This window comes from Panthera uncia, unplaced genomic scaffold (assembly GCF_023721935.1).
Source record: "Panthera uncia isolate 11264 unplaced genomic scaffold, Puncia_PCG_1.0 HiC_scaffold_254, whole genome shotgun sequence".
Taxonomy (NCBI): Eukaryota; Metazoa; Chordata; class Mammalia; order Carnivora; family Felidae; genus Panthera; species Panthera uncia.
This window is the reverse complement of record NW_026059280.1, coordinates 40,081-60,793: the sequence shown is the minus strand read 5'-3', so window position 1 is coordinate 60,793 and position 20,713 is coordinate 40,081. Positions and strand designations below refer to the sequence as shown.

Here is a 20,713-nt window from a genome sequence, read left to right as displayed (position 1 = left end):
CTGTGTTGAGGCTGCTGTGCCTCAGTGTGGGGACTCCTCACTTTAGGTTGGGAGGGTTGGTCCAGACCTTGGACAATTTAGGAATGTTTGAGAGGGACCTGGGAGGTGGGTCTTTACTGCCATGGGGATGGGGCCTGCAGGCATGGGTAATGAGGAAAGTTCGTTTACAAATGACAGTGTTTGGGTGGGGGTGGGGTTCTCAGGATGTGGCTCATGCCCCAAGGTCAGCCATTTTGGGGGGTACCTTTTAGCTGAAAAATTAATATTAGATCCCTGAGCTAAGCTCCCAGATACCAGAAGCCCCTGGATTAATGTACAGTGGAGATACCATCTTCCTGGTTCCCAGTGCCCACAGGATGAAGCTCAGGGCGCCAGGAGGCAGGCCTCTGGGATTCAGCCCCCACTCATGCCCCTCCCTACCTCTCATTCTGCCTGAATGCAGCAAGTGGCCTGGGCTTCCCCTGCCTGGATCACAGCCTTCTCTTCCCTCTCTGCCATGGCAAATTGCTGGGATTCAAATCCTATTTCCACCATTCACCGTGTGTGTGACCTTGGGCTAGTTTTAAATCTCAGTTTCTCCATCATATGTAAGATGAGCATAAACACAGCACCCACATCTTAGGATTGACCGAGCACTAAATGAGCTACGGGTGCTGTTGTGCACCTGACATTTACGGGGCACATGCTGTGTGCCAGGCACTTTTCTCAGCACTTTTCACGTAGAACAAATTTACCCTTTGCAGCAACCTCCCCAGAGTAACTTGCCTGTGGTCATGAAGTGAGTCCAGGGCAAAGCCAAGATGGTGAGCCTGGATCCAAATTCAAGCCAGCTGACTCCACGGCCTGAGCTGTTAACCCCTGGGCTATGCTGGCTCAAGAGCTGTCAGCTAATGTTATTATTGCTACCATCCAGCTTGTGGCGAGGCAAGTTGGTCCTTCCTCCAGGAAGCCTTCCTTGGCTTCCATAGCTGGGTTGGCACTAACAACCCCTGAACCTGTGCCAAGTGTCTCTCCTGTGTCCCAGAAGCCCTCCCTCTGGGCTTCTCCCCTTCCCTATTCTGGTTTCAGAGCAGCACCTGCATTTTCTTGTTCTCACTGCTTTAGAAGGTGGTGCGGTACAAGATCTGTGCATGGGCATGGAAATGAGGACCCCCCACAACGCCACTCCAGCTGAGTGGCCACAGGAATATCACTTCACCCCTCTCTGCCCCACTTTCCTCACCCCCAAGCAAGATGCTATTGCTTGAAGACAGGCCTTCTGGAAGGTTAGGTGGGATTGCACGGAATGAGGTGTTCACACCACAGCTGGCACCCAGTCAGTGGTGATTGTTGGGGCGTGTTTCACAAGAGTCCAGAAAACTGCTGAATCCTTTGCTTCGTCTCATGGGTACATGAGCTCACGTTGGTTTTTGGGGGATGTTTAGAAGTTCCTGATGTCAACCAAGTACAACAAGGACTCCAAGATGTACCACGCAATCCAGACCGTGTTTGGTGAGAGGTAAGGCATGCGGAGGGGCTGGGGGAGAGGCCAGGAATGCCTCTGGCTGCAAGCAGACAGCCCATGGGGCCCAGGGCATTGGGTGTAGCATGAAGACCAAGGCCCTGGCTATCAGTCACACCACAGGTGCCCCATAAATGGTGGCTGCTGCTCTCGTCATTATCACCTCCCTTCTCCTCTTTCCCCTGTGGCTAGCAGGCGGGAGTGTGGGGGTTGCAAGGTTGGTGCACATGATCACCCCCATTTCTTTTGTATTTCTTTTATTTTTTATTTTTGGTAAAATTCACAAAATTCTTCATTTTAACCGCATTGGAGTTACACTTCAGTGGCATTTGGTCCATTCACAGTGTGGTGTAACCATCACCACTGTGTAGTTCCAGAATATTTCCATCATCCCCAAAGCTGACCCTGTCCCCGTCAAGCCATCGGTCCCCCTGTCCCTTCCTGTTTCTCACATCAAGCATTTGTCTCCCCCAGACTGTTTGGCCAAGGTTTGGTGTCAGAATGTGACTATGAGCGCTGGCACAAGCAACGCAGGGTCATGGACTTGGCCTTCAGCCGCAGGTGAGTGTATCCAAGATGGCGGGTCTTGGGAAGAGAGAGGTCTTCACCGGAGGGGGCCTCGCCCAGGCTGAAGGTAGAGGGGAGAGCCAGGTGGGCTGCTGGGGGGACAAGGGGCTAGCCATCAAGGGCTGAGTAACACTGATGCCTGGGGATGGGGTCTTTTTCCCCCCAAGAACTTCCCTGCTCAGACCTCATCACTCCTCCTCTGGCTTTTTATTTTCCTTATTAGCGTTCTCATTGTTAGTAACATTTCATTTTTTAAATAACTATTTATTTATTTATTTATTTATTTATTTATTTATTTTTGAGAGAGAGAGAGAGAGAGAGAGTATGATATGAGTGGGGGAGGGGCAGAGAGTGAGGGAGACAGAGGATCTGAAGTGGGCTCCCTGCTGACACAGCCCCCATATGGGCCTCAAACTCACAAACTGCAAGATCGTGACCTGAGCCAAAATCAGATGTTCAACTGACTGAGCCACACAGGTGCCCCTAAATAACTTTTATTGAGATCTGGCTTTTATAACATATATTTTACCTACTTATCCACAAAATGGAACAACCATCACCACAGTCAAATTTAGAACATGTTCATCACTCCAAAAAGCAGGCACTCCCCATTTCCCCTCAATGGGCTCAGCCCTGGGCAACCATTAATTTATTTTTCATTTCTATGGATTTTCGTATTCCAGACATTTCTTGTAAATGGACTCATACGACATTTCTTTTGTGTCTGGCTTCTCTCACTCAGAGAGAAGGTTTTCAAGGTTCATCTATGCTAAAGCCTCTTTCAGAACTTCACTTTTTAAATTGCCAAATGAAATTCCATTGTATGGACATACCACATTTTGCTTGTCTATTCATCAGTTGGTAGACATTTGCATGTTTCCAGTCTTGGCTGTTTCAAATAATGCTGCCATGAACATTTGTGTACAAGCTTTTGTGTAGATGTATGTTTTCACTTCTCTTGAGTGTGTACATACCTAGGGATGGGATTGCCAGGCCATAGGGGAACTCTGTGCTTAACATTTTGAGGAAGGTTATCTTTTAGTTGGATATAATTTCAAATTTACAGAAAAATTTCCAGAACAGTCTAAGCTACTTCTGTATATCTTTTACCCAGGTTCGCTTATTGTTTATTGTTTAAATCACCATTTGTTTTATCATTTCTTCTGGATGTGCATATATAAATATATAAACATATTTATCATTCTTTGTGTGTGTGTGTGTGTGTGTGTGTATAATTACATTTTTTTAATATAGTGTACTTTTAAAACCATTTGAGAGCAAGTTAGAGACATTGTGATCCCTTCCCTTAAATACTTATTTCCTAAAAATGTGGATATTATTTTGGATGTCAGTTATCAAAATGAGGAGATTTAACATGAATCCAATACAGTTATCTAATCTACAATCCGCATTCGAGTCTTGTCATTGTCCTTGTCATTATAGCTATTTTTTTCCTTGTCTGAGGTCCAACCCCGGATCACAGGTTACACTTAGTTCCCACATCTCATAAGCCTCCTTTGTTCTGGAACAGATCTTTGTCTTTCCCTGACTTCCCTGATTTTAAGATTACAGGTCAGTTTTGTAGAATGTCCATCAATTTTGTGTGTCTCAGGTTATACCTTTTTGGCAGGAATGGCACAGAACTGGTGTTGTGTCCTCAGGGCATCGTATTAGGAGACCTGCGTTGTTGACCTGCCTCATTGCAGGAGATGTTAACTTCACTCACTTGTCAGAGACAGCGTCCTCCAGGTTTTTCCACCATGAAGTTACTAGTTAGTGCATAATCTGTGGTTGACTATATCTGACTATATATACATAATCACGTAGACTTTCATCACAACCTCCCTGGCCTCCCTACCTCCTCCAATGCATCCACCTCACCACCCCTGGGGAGATCTTGCTAAAATTCACATCACTTTCCTATCTTGAAGCCTTCAAAGGCTCCCTATCACATGAAAGATGAAGGTCAGATTTCACCCACCCCCAGTCTGGCCTCCAGACCCCTCCAGCCTTTGTACCCTCTTTCCTCCATCTTTTGGGACATCTGGGCTCTTTCTGGCATCTCTGCCTATGTCCTTGCCTTTCTCTCTGCCTTGTGTGCTCCCCTGCAAAATTCCTGTGACTCCTTTGATACCCAGCTAAGATGTCACTGTTAGGGAGCCATGGTCCCTGATCCTCTGAGGCTGAGTTTATGCCTCCAGCATGGCTCCTGTCACACCCACTGCAATGATTCTCATTCAGCCCACCTTCGCCACCAGACTGTGGGCAGAAGGCAGAAGACGCACCCTGTCCCTGGACTCCTGCTCTCAGCACAGCACCTGGCCCTTTGTGAGCTCTCCGGGAAGTCCATAGCGTGAATGAAAATATGAATGAAATAATGAATTGGGATAGTCTTGTCCTCACTGGAAAGTTGTCAGGAGTGAGAATGAGGAGGAACAGACTAGAAAGAGGCCTTCAATTAATACATTCTTGTGCCAAGAGCCAGGGTTACACGAGCCAGCCAAGGTGATATAGCTGCTGCCCGCAGGAAGCTTTGAGGCTATAGATTCTAACCAGCTGACTTCCTGCAGTGGTCATGACATTAATACCAGCATCTCTGTCTTGGTGAACCATCCCCAGCACGTAGGACTTGATATTCGAACAGCACTTTGTGTTATATTAAGAGCTTTCATAGGCATTTTTATTTAAAAATTTTTAAATTGTGTTAAGATACACATACTGTCTGGCTCATTTTTATGTGCACAGTCCATGGCGTTAAGTATGTTCATGCTGTTGGGCTGATGTCACCACACATTTTTATTTGTGTCTCACAATAAGGTAATCATCTAAGAGATGGCTGTTTTATTAGAAAGGCAATGTTCACAAAGTTGTATGAAGAAGCTCTGGGAGCCCGCTTGGTCGTGTTTGTGAACATGGTAGAGTATAGAACCCCCTGGTGAGTGTCCTCTCCAGCCAGTATCTACGCAGAACATCATCATATACTCTTAATAAAATCATGACCATAAATTGCCAGTTTCTGCTTTTCTAGATTACTACTTTTGCTGGAAGACCTTGGTCTCAACCATTTCAATAAAAACAAAACAGAACAAACAAAACAAGGGGGTTGGGATTTTACCATACTGCAAACGCTCCGGCCCAACATTTTATATCTGTCACGTCCACAAGACATTCAGTGTTAGTGTGACAGTCAGCCATGCGCCACCCACACAGTCAACCTTTTAAAAAAAGACAACCACAAATAATCTCACGTATAAATATATACTTGCAAAACCCTGTAAGTGTCCTGGAGAAGTCGACTAGCTACGGAAGCACGTATAGGGGCTACTTGAGGCTTTAAGAGACATTTTCCTGGGAAAGTGGCTTTCGAGTATCCATCTGGAGAGCGGGCAGGTGTGCGAGTAGTAACAGGGCCTAGGGATGGAGGGTGGGAGGACAGAGTCCCCCAGCAGAGGGGACAGCATGTGCAAAGGCCCTGAGGTGGGAAGGAACGTTGTGCTGCGGAGGCACTAAAAGGCCATGGTAACAGGAGACAGAGCTGCAGATGGCCATCAACGTGACAAACTCCCTCTGTGTCCACGTAAGGATGTTCCCCACACTGTTCAGAGTGACAGGTGCTTTGGAGTGTTTTCGGTTGGCAAGGGACTGGAGCAGAGTGGTGCCTTCAGTAGAGGCCGCCAAGGGTGAACCCTGCAGGTGGCTGGGTGGGGGCTGGGCAGCAGTGAGCAAGGATGCTGGGGCCCCACGGAGCCGGGAGCCAGGGCAGGACCGGTGGACGGGCAATGAAGAGCGATTTTCTTTCCCCTTCCTCCCATTTTCTCTAAGAACCTCTTATTTGGAAACCATTTCAAATTTCTGAATAAGTTTCAAGAATAAGAATAGGACAAAGAGGGGCATCTGGGTGGCTCCGTCAGTTAAGCATCTGACTCTTGGTTTTGGCTCAGATTATGATCTCGCGGTTTGTGAGATCGAGTCCCGTGTGGGGGCTCTGCTCTGACAGCATGGAGCCTGCTTGGGATTCTCTCTCTGCCCCTCCCCTGCTCAAGCTCATGCTCTCTGTCTCAAAATAAATAAATAAACTTAAAAACAATTAAAAAAAGAAAGGGGCGCCTGGGTGGCTCAGTTGGTTAAGCGTCCGACTTCGGCTCAGGTCATGATCTCGCGGTCCGTGAGTTCGAGCCCTGCGTCGGGCTCTGTGCTGACAGCTCAGAGCCTGGAGCCTGCTTCAGATTCTGTGTCTCCCTCTCTCTCTGACCCTCCCCCGTTCATGTTCTGTCTCCCTCTGTCTCAAAAGTGAATAAACGTTAAAAAAAAAATTAAAAAAAAAAAAAGAAAGAATAAGAAAAAGAACACCCCCTACCCTTTACCCAGATTGGTAACATCAAAAATCACTTCTGATTACAAAAGGAGCAGTTTTCCTTAGTAAAAGTTCAGAAACACGTAAAGCACCAAGAAACAACCTCCCTTCTCTCCCTTCCTCGGGGTCACCATCTCTTGTGAGTTTGGAGCGTGTCCTTCCATACTTCTCCCTAGGCTCTGTGTTCGGGCGACGAGCCGGGGTAGCTGTCCCCGGGCCAGGAGTGCTGTGGGTAGGGAGTTCTGGGTCCGAGGACTCATTTCCACGCAGAGTTGGGGGCTGTGATTGCTCAGGGACAGGGAATGAAATGGGAAAGCAGGCTGCAGGTGACGACCAGGACAGGGCAGGTGAGGAGAGTGGGCGGTGCGAGCAGAGGGGTCCACGGCTGGGACCCCAGTGAGCCCGTCCTGAGCTGCAGGGGGTGCCCAGAGGCCTCTCTTCCCTTCCCGCCCTGTGTCGCCTGGAGTCCCTCCACTGCCACGATCACTGGAGGTCAGAGTTGAGGGGCCCCGTGGCAAACGACCCGTGGAACCATCCAGGCAAAGGCAAAGGGACAGCGTTCGTCCTGAGGGGGATGGCGAAGCCCCAGGGCTTGGTTTGATGACTGCAACCCCAACCTGGGAGCCAGGCCTCAAGGGACGGCCACCTCCACTCTGCCCACTGGTCCCCCCACGTAGGGGGCCGCGGGATGACCGGGCTGGTCCTGGAGGCCCCTGACAGCTGTGCTGTTTCCCCAGCTCCCTGGTCAGCTTGATGGAAACGTTCAACGAGAAGGCAGAGCAGCTGGTGGAGATTCTGGAGGCCAAGGCGGATGGGCAGACCCCGGTGTCCATGCAGGACATGCTGACCTGCACCACCATGGACATCCTGGCCAAGGTGACCGGAGCACGGCGGGCCCCGGGAGGGGGCGGTGCCACCCGGGGCCCACCACTGCTCCTCCCTCTGTCTTCCCTTTCCTTGCCCTCGCCCTCCCGCCTGCTCCCCCAGCATCGGCCCCTTCTCTGGGTGGGGAGCCCCCTGTCTCCTCGAACATTCGAGACCACAACAACAAATGCACTCTCTAGACACCGGACGCCAAAAGGTGTGGCGACCGGCCTGTGTCTGGTCAGTGGCAGGAGCAGGATTGGGTCTCAGGGCTGCCTGGCTCCCGGCTCGAAGCCTACCTCCCCCTCCGCGCCTGCCCTGGGTCTGGCTTGGCTCTGCACCTGGCAGGCTCAGCGGTGGCCCAGGGACCCCCAGCACGGTTAGGCAGCCCCGGCGGCTGGAGTGCAGGCACAGTGAGTCATTGTCGCTCTACAGCTCACTGGGAGGCTGGGTGCAGAGGGGCCACCAAGGAAGGCTGCATTTCAGGGCAAATGCATTTTGTCGTGGAAGGAAGCCAAGGGTGGTGGGGTGGCTACTGTGTGCTCGTAGTCGTCACTGCATCCCACGGGGTTGGAGTCGTCGTGGGTCAGGGCCCATGCTGCCTGGGTCTCTAGCTGAACGGCCCCAGGCTCCGTGCTGGGTCTTCCAGTCTTCCCCCCCCCCCCCCCCCGGGATGACCTCGGCCCCCTCTCTCCCCCAGGCAGCTTTTGGGATGGAGACAGGCATGCTGCTGGGCGCCCAGAAGCCTCTGTCCCGGAAGGTGAAACTGATCCTGGAGGGCATCACTGCATCTCGAAACACTCTGGCGAAGGTAACATCTCCACACCCGCTCCGAGGACCAGCCACCATAGCTCTGTGCTAATTTGCCAGAGCACCTCCTCCAGGGACCTTTTTCCAGAATGGGTTTGGAGTTCCAGTGTGACCCAAGTGACTTCCGCATCAGTTAGGATCTGCGTAGATCGCCGCAAGGAGAGATTCAAACTCAAGGTGGTTTGAGTAAATCAGGAGTCCGTCTTTCTCTCACATAAAATGACCCCGAGGCAGGCAATCCAGGACGGCTGCGATAGCGCCACAATGTCACATGTTTGTGGAATTTTCTAGCTTTCTGTTCCACTGTCCCCAGCACATCACCTCATTGTTATAAGATGGCTGCGGCAGCTCCAGCCATCACTTCCTTGTTCCAGGCATGAAGGAGGGAGAAGGGAGAAAGGTGGTACTCGAATGGATTCCCAGACGGATGCCCAGGGCCCTTTCCTGTTCCCTGGGACTTCAGCCTCTGGGCTTGGAGCCCCCTGATGCCACCCCATCTTTTTCAGCAGTTGATTCCCTCTGGCCGTGGCGTCCTCCTTCCACGCGGTCCTAGCCACTGCCCCGTTCAGGGGTCCCTTCTTACTTTCCGGTGCGATGTGGATCTTTCAAGGCATCTTTCCCATCCTATCTAGGGATTTGGAGCAGGAAGGGGAAGTCGATGCTTAGGCTCAGCCTGCCACCTTGGTCTAGTCTCCTTGGCTGCTTTATCTTTTCTAGAATTGTCTCACAATCTTCCCACCTCCCAGCTTGCCAGTGCTGCGGTGGGTCTCTAAAGTCGTTTCGGAGCTGGGGGAGCGGGAGAGGGAGACGCGCGTGCTCGGTTGGCGCCCTGAGCGGGAGCTCTCTCGTTCAGTTCATGCCAGGGAAGTGGAAGAAACTCCGAGAGATCCGGGAAAGCGTTCGCTTCCTGCGCCAGGTTGGCAAGGACTGGGTCCAGCGCCGCCGGGAGGCCCTGAAGCGGGGGGAGGACGTCCCCGCCGACATCCTCACACAGATCCTCAAAGGTTCGAGGGCGCCCGCAGGGGCCTTGGGAGGGCCGGGCATCAGGGTGCCACCCGTCAGGGTGACTGATCACCCCTGACTCCAGGTCTGGCTTCTGGGGAGAAGGGCATTTGGTTCTCTGCTGAGCTATGGGGAAAGGGGCCGAGGGGTGTGAGTGTCACCCTGACACCCTCCTTGTCTTCCAGCTGAAGAGGGGGCCCAGGACGATGAGATCCTGCTGGACAACTTCGTCACCTTCTTCATTGCTGGTTGGTAGCTCCAGTGGCGGCCGGGGGCTCGGGGCTTTGCAGAAACGGTGGGAACCAGGCATCCCCTAAGCTCTGACTCTGGGAGAGTTCTCGGGCTGTCTGAGCAGCAAAGTTCTGCCGCAGAATGGAAGGGCTGGGATAGAGGAACAGAAGGCCTCTCTCTGCTCAAGGAGGTCCAGGAGGCCCCCTCGGCGGCCGCTGACCTGGCAACGCAGGTGGCAACTGTGACGGGTCGTGACACTGTCTTTTGGGGCTCAGGAGAGGTTGACCGTGTGCACTCAAGGCTCCATCCCGCTCAGAATTTGTGGGGCAGAGGCCTTTATTAGACCAGCGCAAAAAGACACCCCAAGCAACTTCATTCCTTTGCTCGTGAGCTATTTCTTGAGCATCTTTCTTTATCTAGAAAACTCCTCCTTCGGCGATCCCTTGAGTGCCTCCTCCTCCGGAAAGCCCTCAGTGATTGCCCAACTGCATCGGGCTCCCAGTTCGGAGCTCTGCATGGTGTCCAGAGCTCTTCTCTGCCCCCAGGACTCACAGGGTTACTCCACGGACTTATCTGTGGCGATTCTAGAAGGTTCACTTTCCTCACCGGGTTGCACGCTCGGTGTAAGCCAGGGGTTATGCCCTGCTCCCTGTGTGTTCGCGGGGTCCAGTGCAGCACGGATGCGTACAGAGCGGATGAAATGAGTGAACAAATGCACAAACGCTGGGCACAAAAGACAGAGGCGGGCGGACAAGACGAGGGACAGTTCATGGTCTGAGGGTGGAGGTGGACAGACAGAATGAATTGGGGATTTTGCTGGCCAGTGGTTTTTCGGAGGCGGGTGCATGCACCCCTGCAAGATGAAAGAGGAGGAAGGCTGTCCTGAGCGGGGATTGGGGGTGGAAGAGGGCCCTCCCAGTGTGGAGCACTGTGTGCACAGATACCCCGGGAGCCCCAGAGCGATGTCCGAGTTGGAGCAGGACTTCAGGGCACTGTTCCCTGCACTTGGCAAAATGCTTGCTGAACGGACGATGGCTGGCCTCATCCTGCAAGCCAGGAACCCAGGTGTTCCTCCTGGGATGTGGCTTCTCCACAGGCCGGCTCTGTGGCCTGGGCCTCAGTTTCCTCATCTCTAAAATGGGGGCCTGGAAGGTGCTCCCCAGACTTCCCTCCAGCGCTCCAATGAGGGTTTAATGATCTCCCTCTAACCTCATGGCCCACCCCCGCACCTTGCATCCAGACACCGTGGGGAGCAGTGCGGGACGGCAGGCAGCCTCACTTCCCAGCACCCACTTACTGAAAGGTGTAGGCCCTGCTCTCGAGCCCAGGAGGCCCCGGGCCCCTTGGCTGGCGGTGGGTGCCACCTGGTAAAACCACTTACCCCTTCAGAGGAAATGCACGTAACTCAGGTTGTCCCCTCCCGGGCCAGCCGGGGGGTTTGGACTTGACCGGATGCTGCCAGAACTCAGGAGTGGCCTTCCCGCTCCTGCACACCCCCTGCCCTCTCAGGGGAAGCCACCCACTGCTCTATTCCTCGAAGCCACAAGTACAACCTCTCCAGGCCTCAAGGGTGGCGCCCACCGCCTGGGGACAACACCGGCCGTGGGCTGGACTTGAGCCCCAGGTCCTATCCTGTGGCTAAGAGACTCGACTCTCAGCCTCAGTTTTGTCTTCTACAAAATGGGATGAATACCCCTCCAGGCCAGGCAAAGCTCAAGGATGGTTGAAGGAAGGAGTGTGAAATCCGGATGCGTGCGGGCAAATGCTGTTTATTGGATGACACTGGCTGGCACAGGGGACGTGGACGGGGGCAGCCTGTCTCCTTCATCTCTGTATACCCGGCTCAGCTGCAGGGCGCAGAAGTGAGGGCCTGAACTGCCACCACGGGCTCAGGGGCTCAGAGGCGGGTGGGCTGGGCCAGCAGCAGCCCCGCAGTCCCGTGTGGAGCCCTACTCTCCTTTCCCGCAGGCCACGAGACCTCTGCCAATCATCTGGCATTCACGGTGATGGAGCTGTCTCGCCAGCCTGAGATCTTGGCAAGGTATGGAGCGGGGAAGCTCGGGGGGTGGGGATAGTGACTCCCCCTGAAGCTGGTGAAGGGATTGTCTTGATGTCTTGTTCCTGGAAGACAACCTGCTCCGGCCCCCCACGGCCGAGCCCCCTCCGATGTGTCCTGCTTCTCTTCACCCCAGGCCCTTTGCACATGCCAGTCCCTCTTCCGGACGCTCCTCTCCCTGCTTTTCTCCTGGAGAACTCTGTCCACCCCCGCAGAAGCCTTCTCATGCCCCTAAAGTAGCCATTCTGCGTTTTCCCCTCCCAGGCTCCTCCCAGCCCATGAATGCATTTCCTCCTGGGACCATTTGCTTGGAGTCTATTTCGGTCATGAAGCTAGAAGCGAGGGACCGTGGTTCTTTTTCCCTCCCCATGCTGCGTTCAGCGCCTGGCTGGCACTGAGGACCCAGCAGAAGTCCAACTAAGTGCTGTAGGAGGGCTTGTCCTCAGCTGGCGAGACAGAGGAGGGGTGCCCGGGAAATGGCATTTGAGCTGGGCCACTGGTTTCCTTGAATACAAACAGTGAAAGCACTCGGAAAGCCCCAACAGGCATGGGGGTGGGAGCTCGGGATGGGGGGCAAGCCTTGATTACAGTTCTTAATCAGCAGCGTACAAGGGCGGAGGTGAACGGTTGCTTCAGAATATAAAATAGTTGATTGGGGTTTTAAATAGATATATTACAGTAAGGTGGTCATTACCAAAGTTTGGAAAAAGCCGAAAAGTTGAAATAATAGTAATAATAATGTAGTAATAATTCCACCACAGGGCCCCACCCCCGGGAGGCAGTTCATGATCAACCACTGAATTTCACTGTATTTTATCACATCTCCTCTTCTCCCAGCCCACTCTTTTTTTTATATTGTCGACACACACACAAACACACACACAAAACTTGCCATTTAAAATTTTTTTTTTAACATTTATTTATTTTTGAGACAGAGAGAAACAGAGCATGAATGTGGGAGGGTCAGAGAGAGAGGGAGACACAGAATCCGAAACAGGTTCCAGGCCCTGAGCTGTCAGCACAGAGCCCGACGTGGGGCTCGAACTCACGGACCGTGAGATCATGACCTGAGCCGAAGTCGGCCGCTTAACCGACTGAGCCACCCAGGCGCCCCACAAAACTTGCCATTTTGACCATTTTTTAAAAACATTTTTGCCTGACAACCCCAATAATTTTTTGTAAGGTCATGTGTCCCCTCACCTTTTATCTTATTTTTTAACAAAGTTTATTGATTTATTTTGAGAGAGAGAGGGAGAGAAAGAGAGAGGGAGGAGCAGAGAGAAGGAGAGAGAATCTCAAGTAGGTTCCGCACGGTCAGCACAGAGCCCAACGCGGCCTCCATCTGATGGTTCATGAGATCATGACATGAGCCGAAATCGAGAGTCAGACGCTGAACCGACTGCGTCACCCAGGCGCCCCTATTCTGATCATTTAAGAAATTATTTTTAATGTTTGTTTACTTTTGAAAGAGACTGCAAGTAGGAAGGGGCAGAGAGAGAGGGAGACAGATCCGAAGCAGGCTCCAGGCCGCGAGCTGTCCGCACGGAGCCCGACGCGGGGCTCGAGCTCACAAACCGTGAGATCACGACCTGAGCCGAAGTCGGACGCTGAACCGACTGAGCCACCCAGGCATCTCTCTTCTGGCCATTTTTATTTTTTTTATTAAAAAAAAATTTTTTTTAACGTTTATTTATTTTTGAGACAGAGAGAGACAGAGCATGAACGGGGGAGGGTCAGAGAGAGAGGGAGACACAGAATCGGAAACAGGCTCCAGGCTCCGAGCTGTCAGCACAGAGCCCGACGCGGGGCTCGAACTCACGGACCGTGAGATCATGACCTGAGCCGAAGTCGGCCACCCAACCGACTGAGCCACCCAGGTGCCCCTCTTCTGGCCACTTTTATTTTTTTTATTTAAAAAAAATTTTTTTTAATGTTTATTTATTTTTGAGACAGAGAGAGACAGAGCATGAACGGGGGAGGGTCAGAGAGAGAGGGAGACACAGAATCTGAAACAGGCTCCAGGCTCCGAGCTGTCAGCCCAGAGCCCGACGCGGGGCTCGAACTCACGGACCGCGAGATCATGACCTGAGCCGAAGTCGGCCGCTTAACTGACTGAGCCACCCAGGCGCCCCTCTTCTGGCCATTTTTAAGCGCACAGTTCGGTGGCATCACGCACCTTCACGCTGCTCTGCAGTCATCGCCACCCCCATCCCAGAACCTCCCATCACTGCCAACTGAAACTGTCCCCGTGAAACACCAGCCCCCCCACCCCTGGGGACACCACCCCCCCCCCCGCCATACTCCTCTCTGTCTCTCCGGATTTAACTCCTCGAGGGACCTCATATGATTGGAATCATTCGGTAATTGACCTTTCCGTCTGGCTTGTGTCACTTAGCGTAATGTCTCGAAGGTTCATCCAGCAGGTGTCAGAACTTCCTTCCTTTTTAAGGCTGCATAGCGGTCCGTCGTCCGGATGCCCCACGTTTTGTTCCCCGACGCGGCTGTTGAGGGTCGCTCGGGTGGCTTCCACCCTGTGACTCCTGTGAATAACGCTGCCATGAACTTGGGTGTGCTAGTATCTGCGAGAGCCTACTTTCGCTGTGGGGGCGTATAGACCTCCAGAGAAATTGCTGGAGCGCATGGTAATTCCCCATTTCGGTTTCTGCACACCGTTTTACATTGCCACCATGGGGACACGAGGGCGATGCTTTCTGCACATCCTTGCCAACACCTGTGGCTTTCTGCCTCTGCATTACAGCCTTCCGAACGGGCGTGAAGTGGTCCGAATCCACTCTCAGGCCTGCGGCCGAGCCTCACCGCGCACATCTTAAGGCTCACTCAGCCGGCGTCCCCGCGAGGCTCATTCTGTTTCCGGCTGTTGGCTGCCGTGAACCAGGCTGCGGTGCAAAGACCTTGTTCTGTGCATTTATTGCCTGCGGCCGGTTCCGAGCGGCGAACAGGGAAGGGGGGAGACTGTAAGGCCCTGAAACAGAATTCCCAACTGCTTGGGCATCTTGCTTTGGACGTGATGGTTCCTGGATGTCTTCAACGATGAAGCAGGGGGGCCGTGGGAGGAGGGTTGGCGGGGGAGGGGAGCTCCGGGCCGCTCTCTTCGCGCTTCCTTCCCTTCCTCCTTCTAAAGACTAATAGGGGGCAGTCGCTCCTTGGGGACGAGCTTGTCTTTGTCTGACCCGACAGGCTGCAGGCCGAGGTGGACGAGGTCATCGGTTCTAAGAGGCACCTTGACTGTGACGACCTGGGGAGGCTGCAGTATCTGTCCCAGGTGTGGGGGCAGGAGAGAAGCTTCTGGGCACGTGTGGGTGGTTCGTCAAGCCAGGCCTGCTGCCCCCCTGAACCATTTCCCGTGGGTGTTCTCTAACTTCACCGCCCGTGAGAACGTCCCTGGAGACTGAAAATCAGTCCCGTGAGCACCTGCCCCAGACCAATGACATCAGAGTCGCTGGGGCGGGACCGGGCTCTGGTGCTGTAGTTCGGCCAGAGCCCGGAACCTCCTTCTCCTTTGGGGCCTCAGTTCCTCCTTCCGCGAGAGCAGGGGTTGGACAAGAACATGAGGCTAACTTTGCAGGGGGTCTGGGACCCAGTCCTGGACGTGGGTGCGCAGTCAGCACTGCGAGCGGGAGACGAGGGTGGGTCTGGGGCACGCCGCCGGCACGTTCTGTGGGGTCTCTGACGTCTCTCCTCGTCTCCCCACGTGGCTTCTGTAGGTTCTGAAAGAGTCGCTGAGGCTGTACCCGCCAGCGTGGGGCACCTTTCGCCTGCTGGAGGAGGAGACCTTGATCGATGGGGTCCGAGTCCCCGGCAACACCCCGCTCCTGGTGCGTACGGGCCCTCTCTGCCCTCCCCCGGGGTGGCCAAGCCTTGAGGTCGGGACATCCGTGGCCCCGTTGTCGCCACTGGGGTCTGTCATGAGCTTCACCGTAACCGCGTGAGGACTTTCTTCCTTTTCACCCTATCCAGTGTGAGGTTACAGCAGGCGATTCTGGAAGGGAGGCGCCCTGTGTACATCTGAGGGTGCTGAGGCTCAGAGAGGTTGGGTCACTTTCCTGAGGTCACACAGCCGGCAGGCAGTGCCCCGTTTCACAGCTGACCCCTCTCCCGCCTCCCCCCACGGAGGTTGACTATTCTCCCCCACCTCTCCTTTTTTGCCGTTTACACGCTCACTCATTTGTTCCCTCATCAGGTGTCCCTTCATGCACCATGACCTCTCAGAAACCCACCCCCAAACTAGAACTCTGTCACTGTCCTGCTTCTCCGGAAGCAACCACTGTCCTGAATTTTGTGCTTACTAACCTCTCGCCTTTCCGTGTGTGTGTGTGTGTGTGTGTGTGTGGACATGTGTCCATCCACATGATAATATGTCCTGGGATTGCTTTGGGACGGCGGGCCCTCACTTCTCTGCCGTGTGTAGACTGCCACCCCGTTATCCATTCTGGGTCAGCAGGCATCTCTGGGGGCTGCCCGATTCCCTGCTCTCCCGGGCACCACGGCTGCCACTCCTGCCCGTGTGGCAGATGCACTGTGCACACGGGGGCGGGAGGGCTGTGTTGTGGGGCATCTCAACGTTCGACTCGGTAAACCAGCGCCAAAGTGTTTTCCAGAACACCCATGCCAACCCAGACGCCCACTAGCTCTGTTCCGTATCCTCCCCGACGCCGACTGTGGTCCGGCTTCTTGGTTTTGCCAATCAAATAAGTGCAAGGAAGGTGTTTCCCTGTGGTCTTGATTTGCAGTTTCCTGGTTACTAGTGAGGCTTGCGGTGCTGTTATCTCAACGCTGTGCAGAGCTCTCTGTAAAAGTTCATTTAAACAAATTTTTTTAATGTTTATCTATTTCTGAGAGAGACAGTGCAAGTGGGGGAGGGGCAGAGAAAGAGAGAGGGAGACATAGAATCCAAAGCAGGCTCCAGGCTCCAAGCTGTCAGCACGGAGCCTGATGCGGGGCTCAAACTCATGAATCATGAGATCGTGACCTGAGCCGAAGTCGGACGCTTAACCGGCTGAGTCTCCCCGGTGCCCCCCTCTCTGTAAAAACTCATATATTAATCCTTTGTCAGGTATGCGTGTTGCAAATGTCATCTTTAGACTTGTGGCCTCTCTTTGTTAAAGTGTTTTCCATGATCCAAAGTTCTTAATTTTTCAGGAGTCTGTTCTCTTGTTTTGTCTTAGGGAACCCCGCCCCCACTCCATCATGAGCTCAGCATAGTCACTTACATCATCTTCTGGCAATATCACAATTTTCTTTTTCAAGTTAAGTCCCTATCTACGTGGAACTGAATTTGTGTATAGCGTGAGGTAGGGATCTGTATTCGTTTTCTGGGGCTGCTATTACAAAGCACCACAGAAGGGGGCGCTTCGCAGTGGAAATGTACTGTCTCACAGTCCTGGAGGCTGGAAGTCCAAGATCAAGGTGTCTGCAAGGCTGATTTCTCCTGAGGCCCCTCTCCTTGGCTTGTAGATGGCCGTCTTCTTGCCTGTCCTCACAGGGTATCTCCTCTGTGCGTGTCTGTGTCCTAATCTCCTCTTCTCATAAGGACACCAGTCATCCTGGAGTAGGGTCCACCCCAATGACTTCATTATAACTTGCCACTTTTTTATTTTTTTAAAAATTAAAAAAAAAAATTTTTTTTTGAGAGAGAGAGACACACACACAGAGAATCTGAAGCAGACTCCAGGCTCTGAGCTGTCAGCACAGAGCCAGCCACAGGGCTCGACCTCATGAAACATGAGATTATGACCTGAACTGAAGTTGGATGCTTAACCCACTGAGCCTTCCAGGTGCCCCAACTGTCACTTTAAAGAGACTATCTCCAAATACAGTCACATTCTGTGGCTAAGACTTTAAGATAAGGATTTTAAGGGGACAAAATTCACCCTTCCCCAGGACCTGATTTTTACTTTTACAGAGGAAAACAACATGTTCTGGTTCTATCTATTTGGGCAGCCCTCTCCCCCCTCGAAGCCCTGGCTTTCCCAGGGCTCGGCCACGCCTTCTCCAGCGTGTATCAAAGCTTCATGATATGTGGGTCTTTATTCTGCGTATCTACTCTTTTTTTTTTTTTCTAACACCCCAGCACCAATACCACCTGCCTGAATGACCCAGGTGGTGGTTTAGAATGCCTTTATATCTGGCTGAGCAGGCAGGTGGCCATGTGGGCCTTGAGTGGGCAGATCCCAGCTCCAATCCCACCCCGCTCTGGCAGGCTGGGTCACCTCTGGGCCTCAGTGCCCTCCTCATAAGCTGGGGTGATGATACCTGAGTCACAGTTTACTGGGATGAGTTGAAGAACAATGGTCATCACATGTCTGGTAAATATCCCTGGCACACAGTAGGTGCCCTTTGCTGACCTCGGACACCTCTCCACCTTATTATGCTCCCACGGTTCCGGGCCCTCCCTCTGCTCTGGCTGCCCTGTACTCTCAGCCCAGAGAACCAGCCGCAGAGCGGGCTCAGGGAACTCTTTGGTGCAGCAGTAATGAGACCGGGGTCGGCACCCAGGGCACCAGTTATAGGGGGCACGTATGGCCCACAGAGGCCAGGGGCACAGAACACTGCCCTCAGTCGGGAGGCAACTCGGTGCGTATCATAAGGCCAGTGGGGCCTGCGCTCCTTTCCCTCCCCCCTCTTCCCCCCCCCCCAACCCCGCCGCAGAAACAACCTTGTGCTGAAAAGGAACTTTGAATGACAGCTTTTAGAGATCTTGAGGAAGATGCTCTCGAAGCAGACCTGAGTTTGAATCTGTTTTGCCACTTGCTTGCCCAGTGACTTCAGGCAAGCCACGAACCTCTCTGAGCCTCAGCTTTCCCATCTGTAAAATAGGGATAACTGTAGGCCCCCTGTAGCACGGGGGTAGGCACCCCCGCATAGGATGAGGTACACACCCAGCTGGTCCTTGTCGGCACACTGGGCTGTCCCTCCCCTTGTCTTGGACACTTGCCAGGAGCCAGTGGAACCCCACACTGGCCCAGATGGGCGGGTGGAGTAGGGGGGGCCACTCTGCTCTTGGTCACCCCATTGGGCGATCACAGTGGATCAGGGAGGTGTGAGGGTGCCTATCCTTGGAACCAGAGACAAGCAGTTCCTCCCCCCGCAGTTCAGCACCTACGTCATGGGGCGTATGGACACATACTTTGAGGACCCACTGACTTTCAACCCCGATCGCTTCAGCCCCAAAGCACCGAAGTAAGTCCCTCTTCAAGCTGTGTGCGAGTGGAGGCCTGGTGGGAGAAGGACGGTCCCAGTGACCTGCGGGCTGGACTGCCTATGACCCCTGAGCCCACATGGCCTTCCAGATCACTGTGAGGAAGTTGCCATCCCCACTCCGCCCCCTTTTGTGGGGAGGAAATCACAGCTCAGAGAGGTAAGGTAACTTGCCCAAAGATGCACAGCCAGTAGCTGCAGAGCTGGGGTTTGAGCCCAGCTCAGGCTGGTTTTAACACCCAGACTTATAACCAGTCCCTTATATTGGGAAGCTCTGGGACTCGGGCCAGGGGCTGCACCTCCCCCTGCCTTGATGGTCCTGAGAAATGGGAACACTGATGGCTCCCCCTGAAGGCTGCGTTGGGGGCAAATGCCTTAAACTACAGTGGGACGTGGCGGGGGGGGGGAGCCAGGCCCCAGGGACCGACCACCTGCATCCAGACCTAGCCTCTGCCCAGAACTGGACGTGTGACGGCCGAGTATAGAAGTGGCAGAGAAGCCGGGGGGGGGGGGGGGTTGCTTTGGCTCTCCGAGCCTCAGTCCCTCCAGCTGTGAACTGGGGATAATAACAGCCCCTTCTGGAAAGCGCCAGAGGAGGATAAAATGACAAAATGCTGACGCAGAGCTTGACAGAGCCAGCCCTGGATGTGTTCAGTGGGTGCAAAATCCAATCGTGGCCCCAAGCCATGCATCCGCAAGGGATGGGTTTGTCACCCGCTGGGCAGGACTGTCACGGGGCCGCCTCCTCCTGACAGCCCTCTCCCCGCAGGCCGAGGTTCACCTACTTCCCCTTCTCTCTGGGCCCCCGCTCCTGCATCGGACAGCAGTTTGCTCAGGTAGGAGGCCAGGGCTGGGTGGGGTCTCACCCTGGGGCCAGGAGGCCTGGCAGAGCCGGGCTCGGGGACCCGGGGGCGGGGCGCCCGCCGGGGTGAGGGAGGGCCGGGCCAGCCGGGGCCCCGCCCACCGGCTGCCTTCCGGCCGCGTGCCTCCCGCCCCTCCCCACCTCTGCACGCAGATGGAGGTGAAGGTGGTCATGGCCAAGCTGCTGCAGAGGCTCGAGTTCCGGCTGGTGCCTGGACAGCGATACGGGCTGCAGGAGCAGGCCACGCTCAAGCCGCTCGACCCTGTGCTGTGCACTCTGCGGCCCCGGGGCTGGCAGCCCGCACCCCCGCCACCCTGCTGAGCGGGCCTGGGGTGGATGGGACTCCTCTGGCAAGGGCCGCACCCACACTCCTCTGCAACCCCGCTGCCATCCACCCTGTTCTCCTGTCCCCTTCCTCAGGGGCACCCTCCACGCTGGCTCCCAGCGGGCCCCCCTGCCAATCACCACCTGCTTTCCTCCTCCCCCCTCCCCCTCCCCCTTAAGCTCCCCGTCCAGTGCTAACTCCACCCCCTTCCTGGACCGCCCCCCCCTCCCCCCGCCCCGAACCTAACTCCCAGCTGCGCCCCAGATGTGCTATCTCTTACCCCCACCTCCCTGCACAGGCCACTCCCCCTGCCACACACCCTAACTCTTGCTCACTTCCTAAAACCCTCTTCAGGTGTCACCTCTTCCAGGAAGCCCTCCCTGCCGCCCCCCCCACCCCCGGCGGGGCCAGGGGCCCCTCCTCTGTGCTCCCTTGGTCACCTGTGCTACCTCTAACACCACACTGACCACACTGTATTGTGAGTGTCCTTTGATGTGACCAGCTGCCCTGCCAGGCTGTGAGTGCCTCGTGGGCCAGGTCTGTGTATGATTCGTCTCCGAGCCGCCCTGGCCTGGCACAGAGCCGATGCTCAAATAAATATGTGTTGACTGCATGAATGAATGGCTGGACCGGGCCAGAGCGCTCTGGCCTCAGTTTGCGCATCTGTAAAATGAGACCAATATCGAGACTGGTCTAAGGGCTAGTGCAGCTCCGGAAGCTTCCCTTGAAGGTGCCCAGATGGTGCCGTCTCGGGAGAAGGCTGCCCAGGTTACCAGGAGGGCTCTATGTTAGTAGAAGCCAGTTCCCTGCGTTATGTGCAAGGCCACGTTCCTGGGTGTGGTGTGAGGTTGGGATTACAGACGGGGTTTTGAGAGCTCGATCTGACAGGGTCAGGGCCCTGGGGCCCATGTGGTCTAGTCTAC

General features: G+C 54.3%; 1 protein-coding gene across 1 annotated transcript; it reads left to right on the top strand.

Annotated features, from left to right (window-relative positions):
* The first annotated feature begins 1,428 nt into the window (after window positions 1-1,428).
* Window positions 1,429-19,956, top strand: LOC125917830 (cholesterol 24-hydroxylase-like). Its single transcript, XM_049623927.1, has 12 exons — window positions 1,429-1,498; window positions 1,976-2,062; window positions 7,160-7,298; window positions 7,987-8,097; window positions 8,950-9,100; window positions 9,284-9,346; window positions 11,298-11,370; window positions 14,584-14,668; window positions 15,111-15,221; window positions 18,497-18,585; window positions 19,373-19,439; window positions 19,619-19,956. The coding sequence occupies exons 1-12, from the start codon at window positions 1,434-1,436 to the stop codon at window positions 19,784-19,786; spliced, it is 1,209 nt and encodes a 402-aa protein (XP_049479884.1). The 5' UTR covers window positions 1,429-1,433; the 3' UTR covers window positions 19,787-19,956.
* The last annotated feature ends 757 nt before the right edge of the window (window positions 19,957-20,713 follow it).

What these genes read in the sequence shown, in the direction of transcription:
- LOC125917830 (XM_049623927.1), top strand. Translation starts at nt 1,434, where the DNA reads ATGTCAACCAAGTACAACAAGGACTCCAAGATGTACCACGCAATCCAG. An exon ending in CGTCACCTTCTTCATTGCTG is followed by an intron (nt 9,347 to 11,297) that starts GTTGGTAGCTCC and finishes CCTTTCCCGCAG; the next exon opens with GCCACGAGACCTCTGCCAAT. An exon ending in TTCAGCCCCAAAGCACCGAA is followed by an intron (nt 18,586 to 19,372) that starts GTAAGTCCCTCT and finishes CTCTCCCCGCAG; the next exon opens with GCCGAGGTTCACCTACTTCC.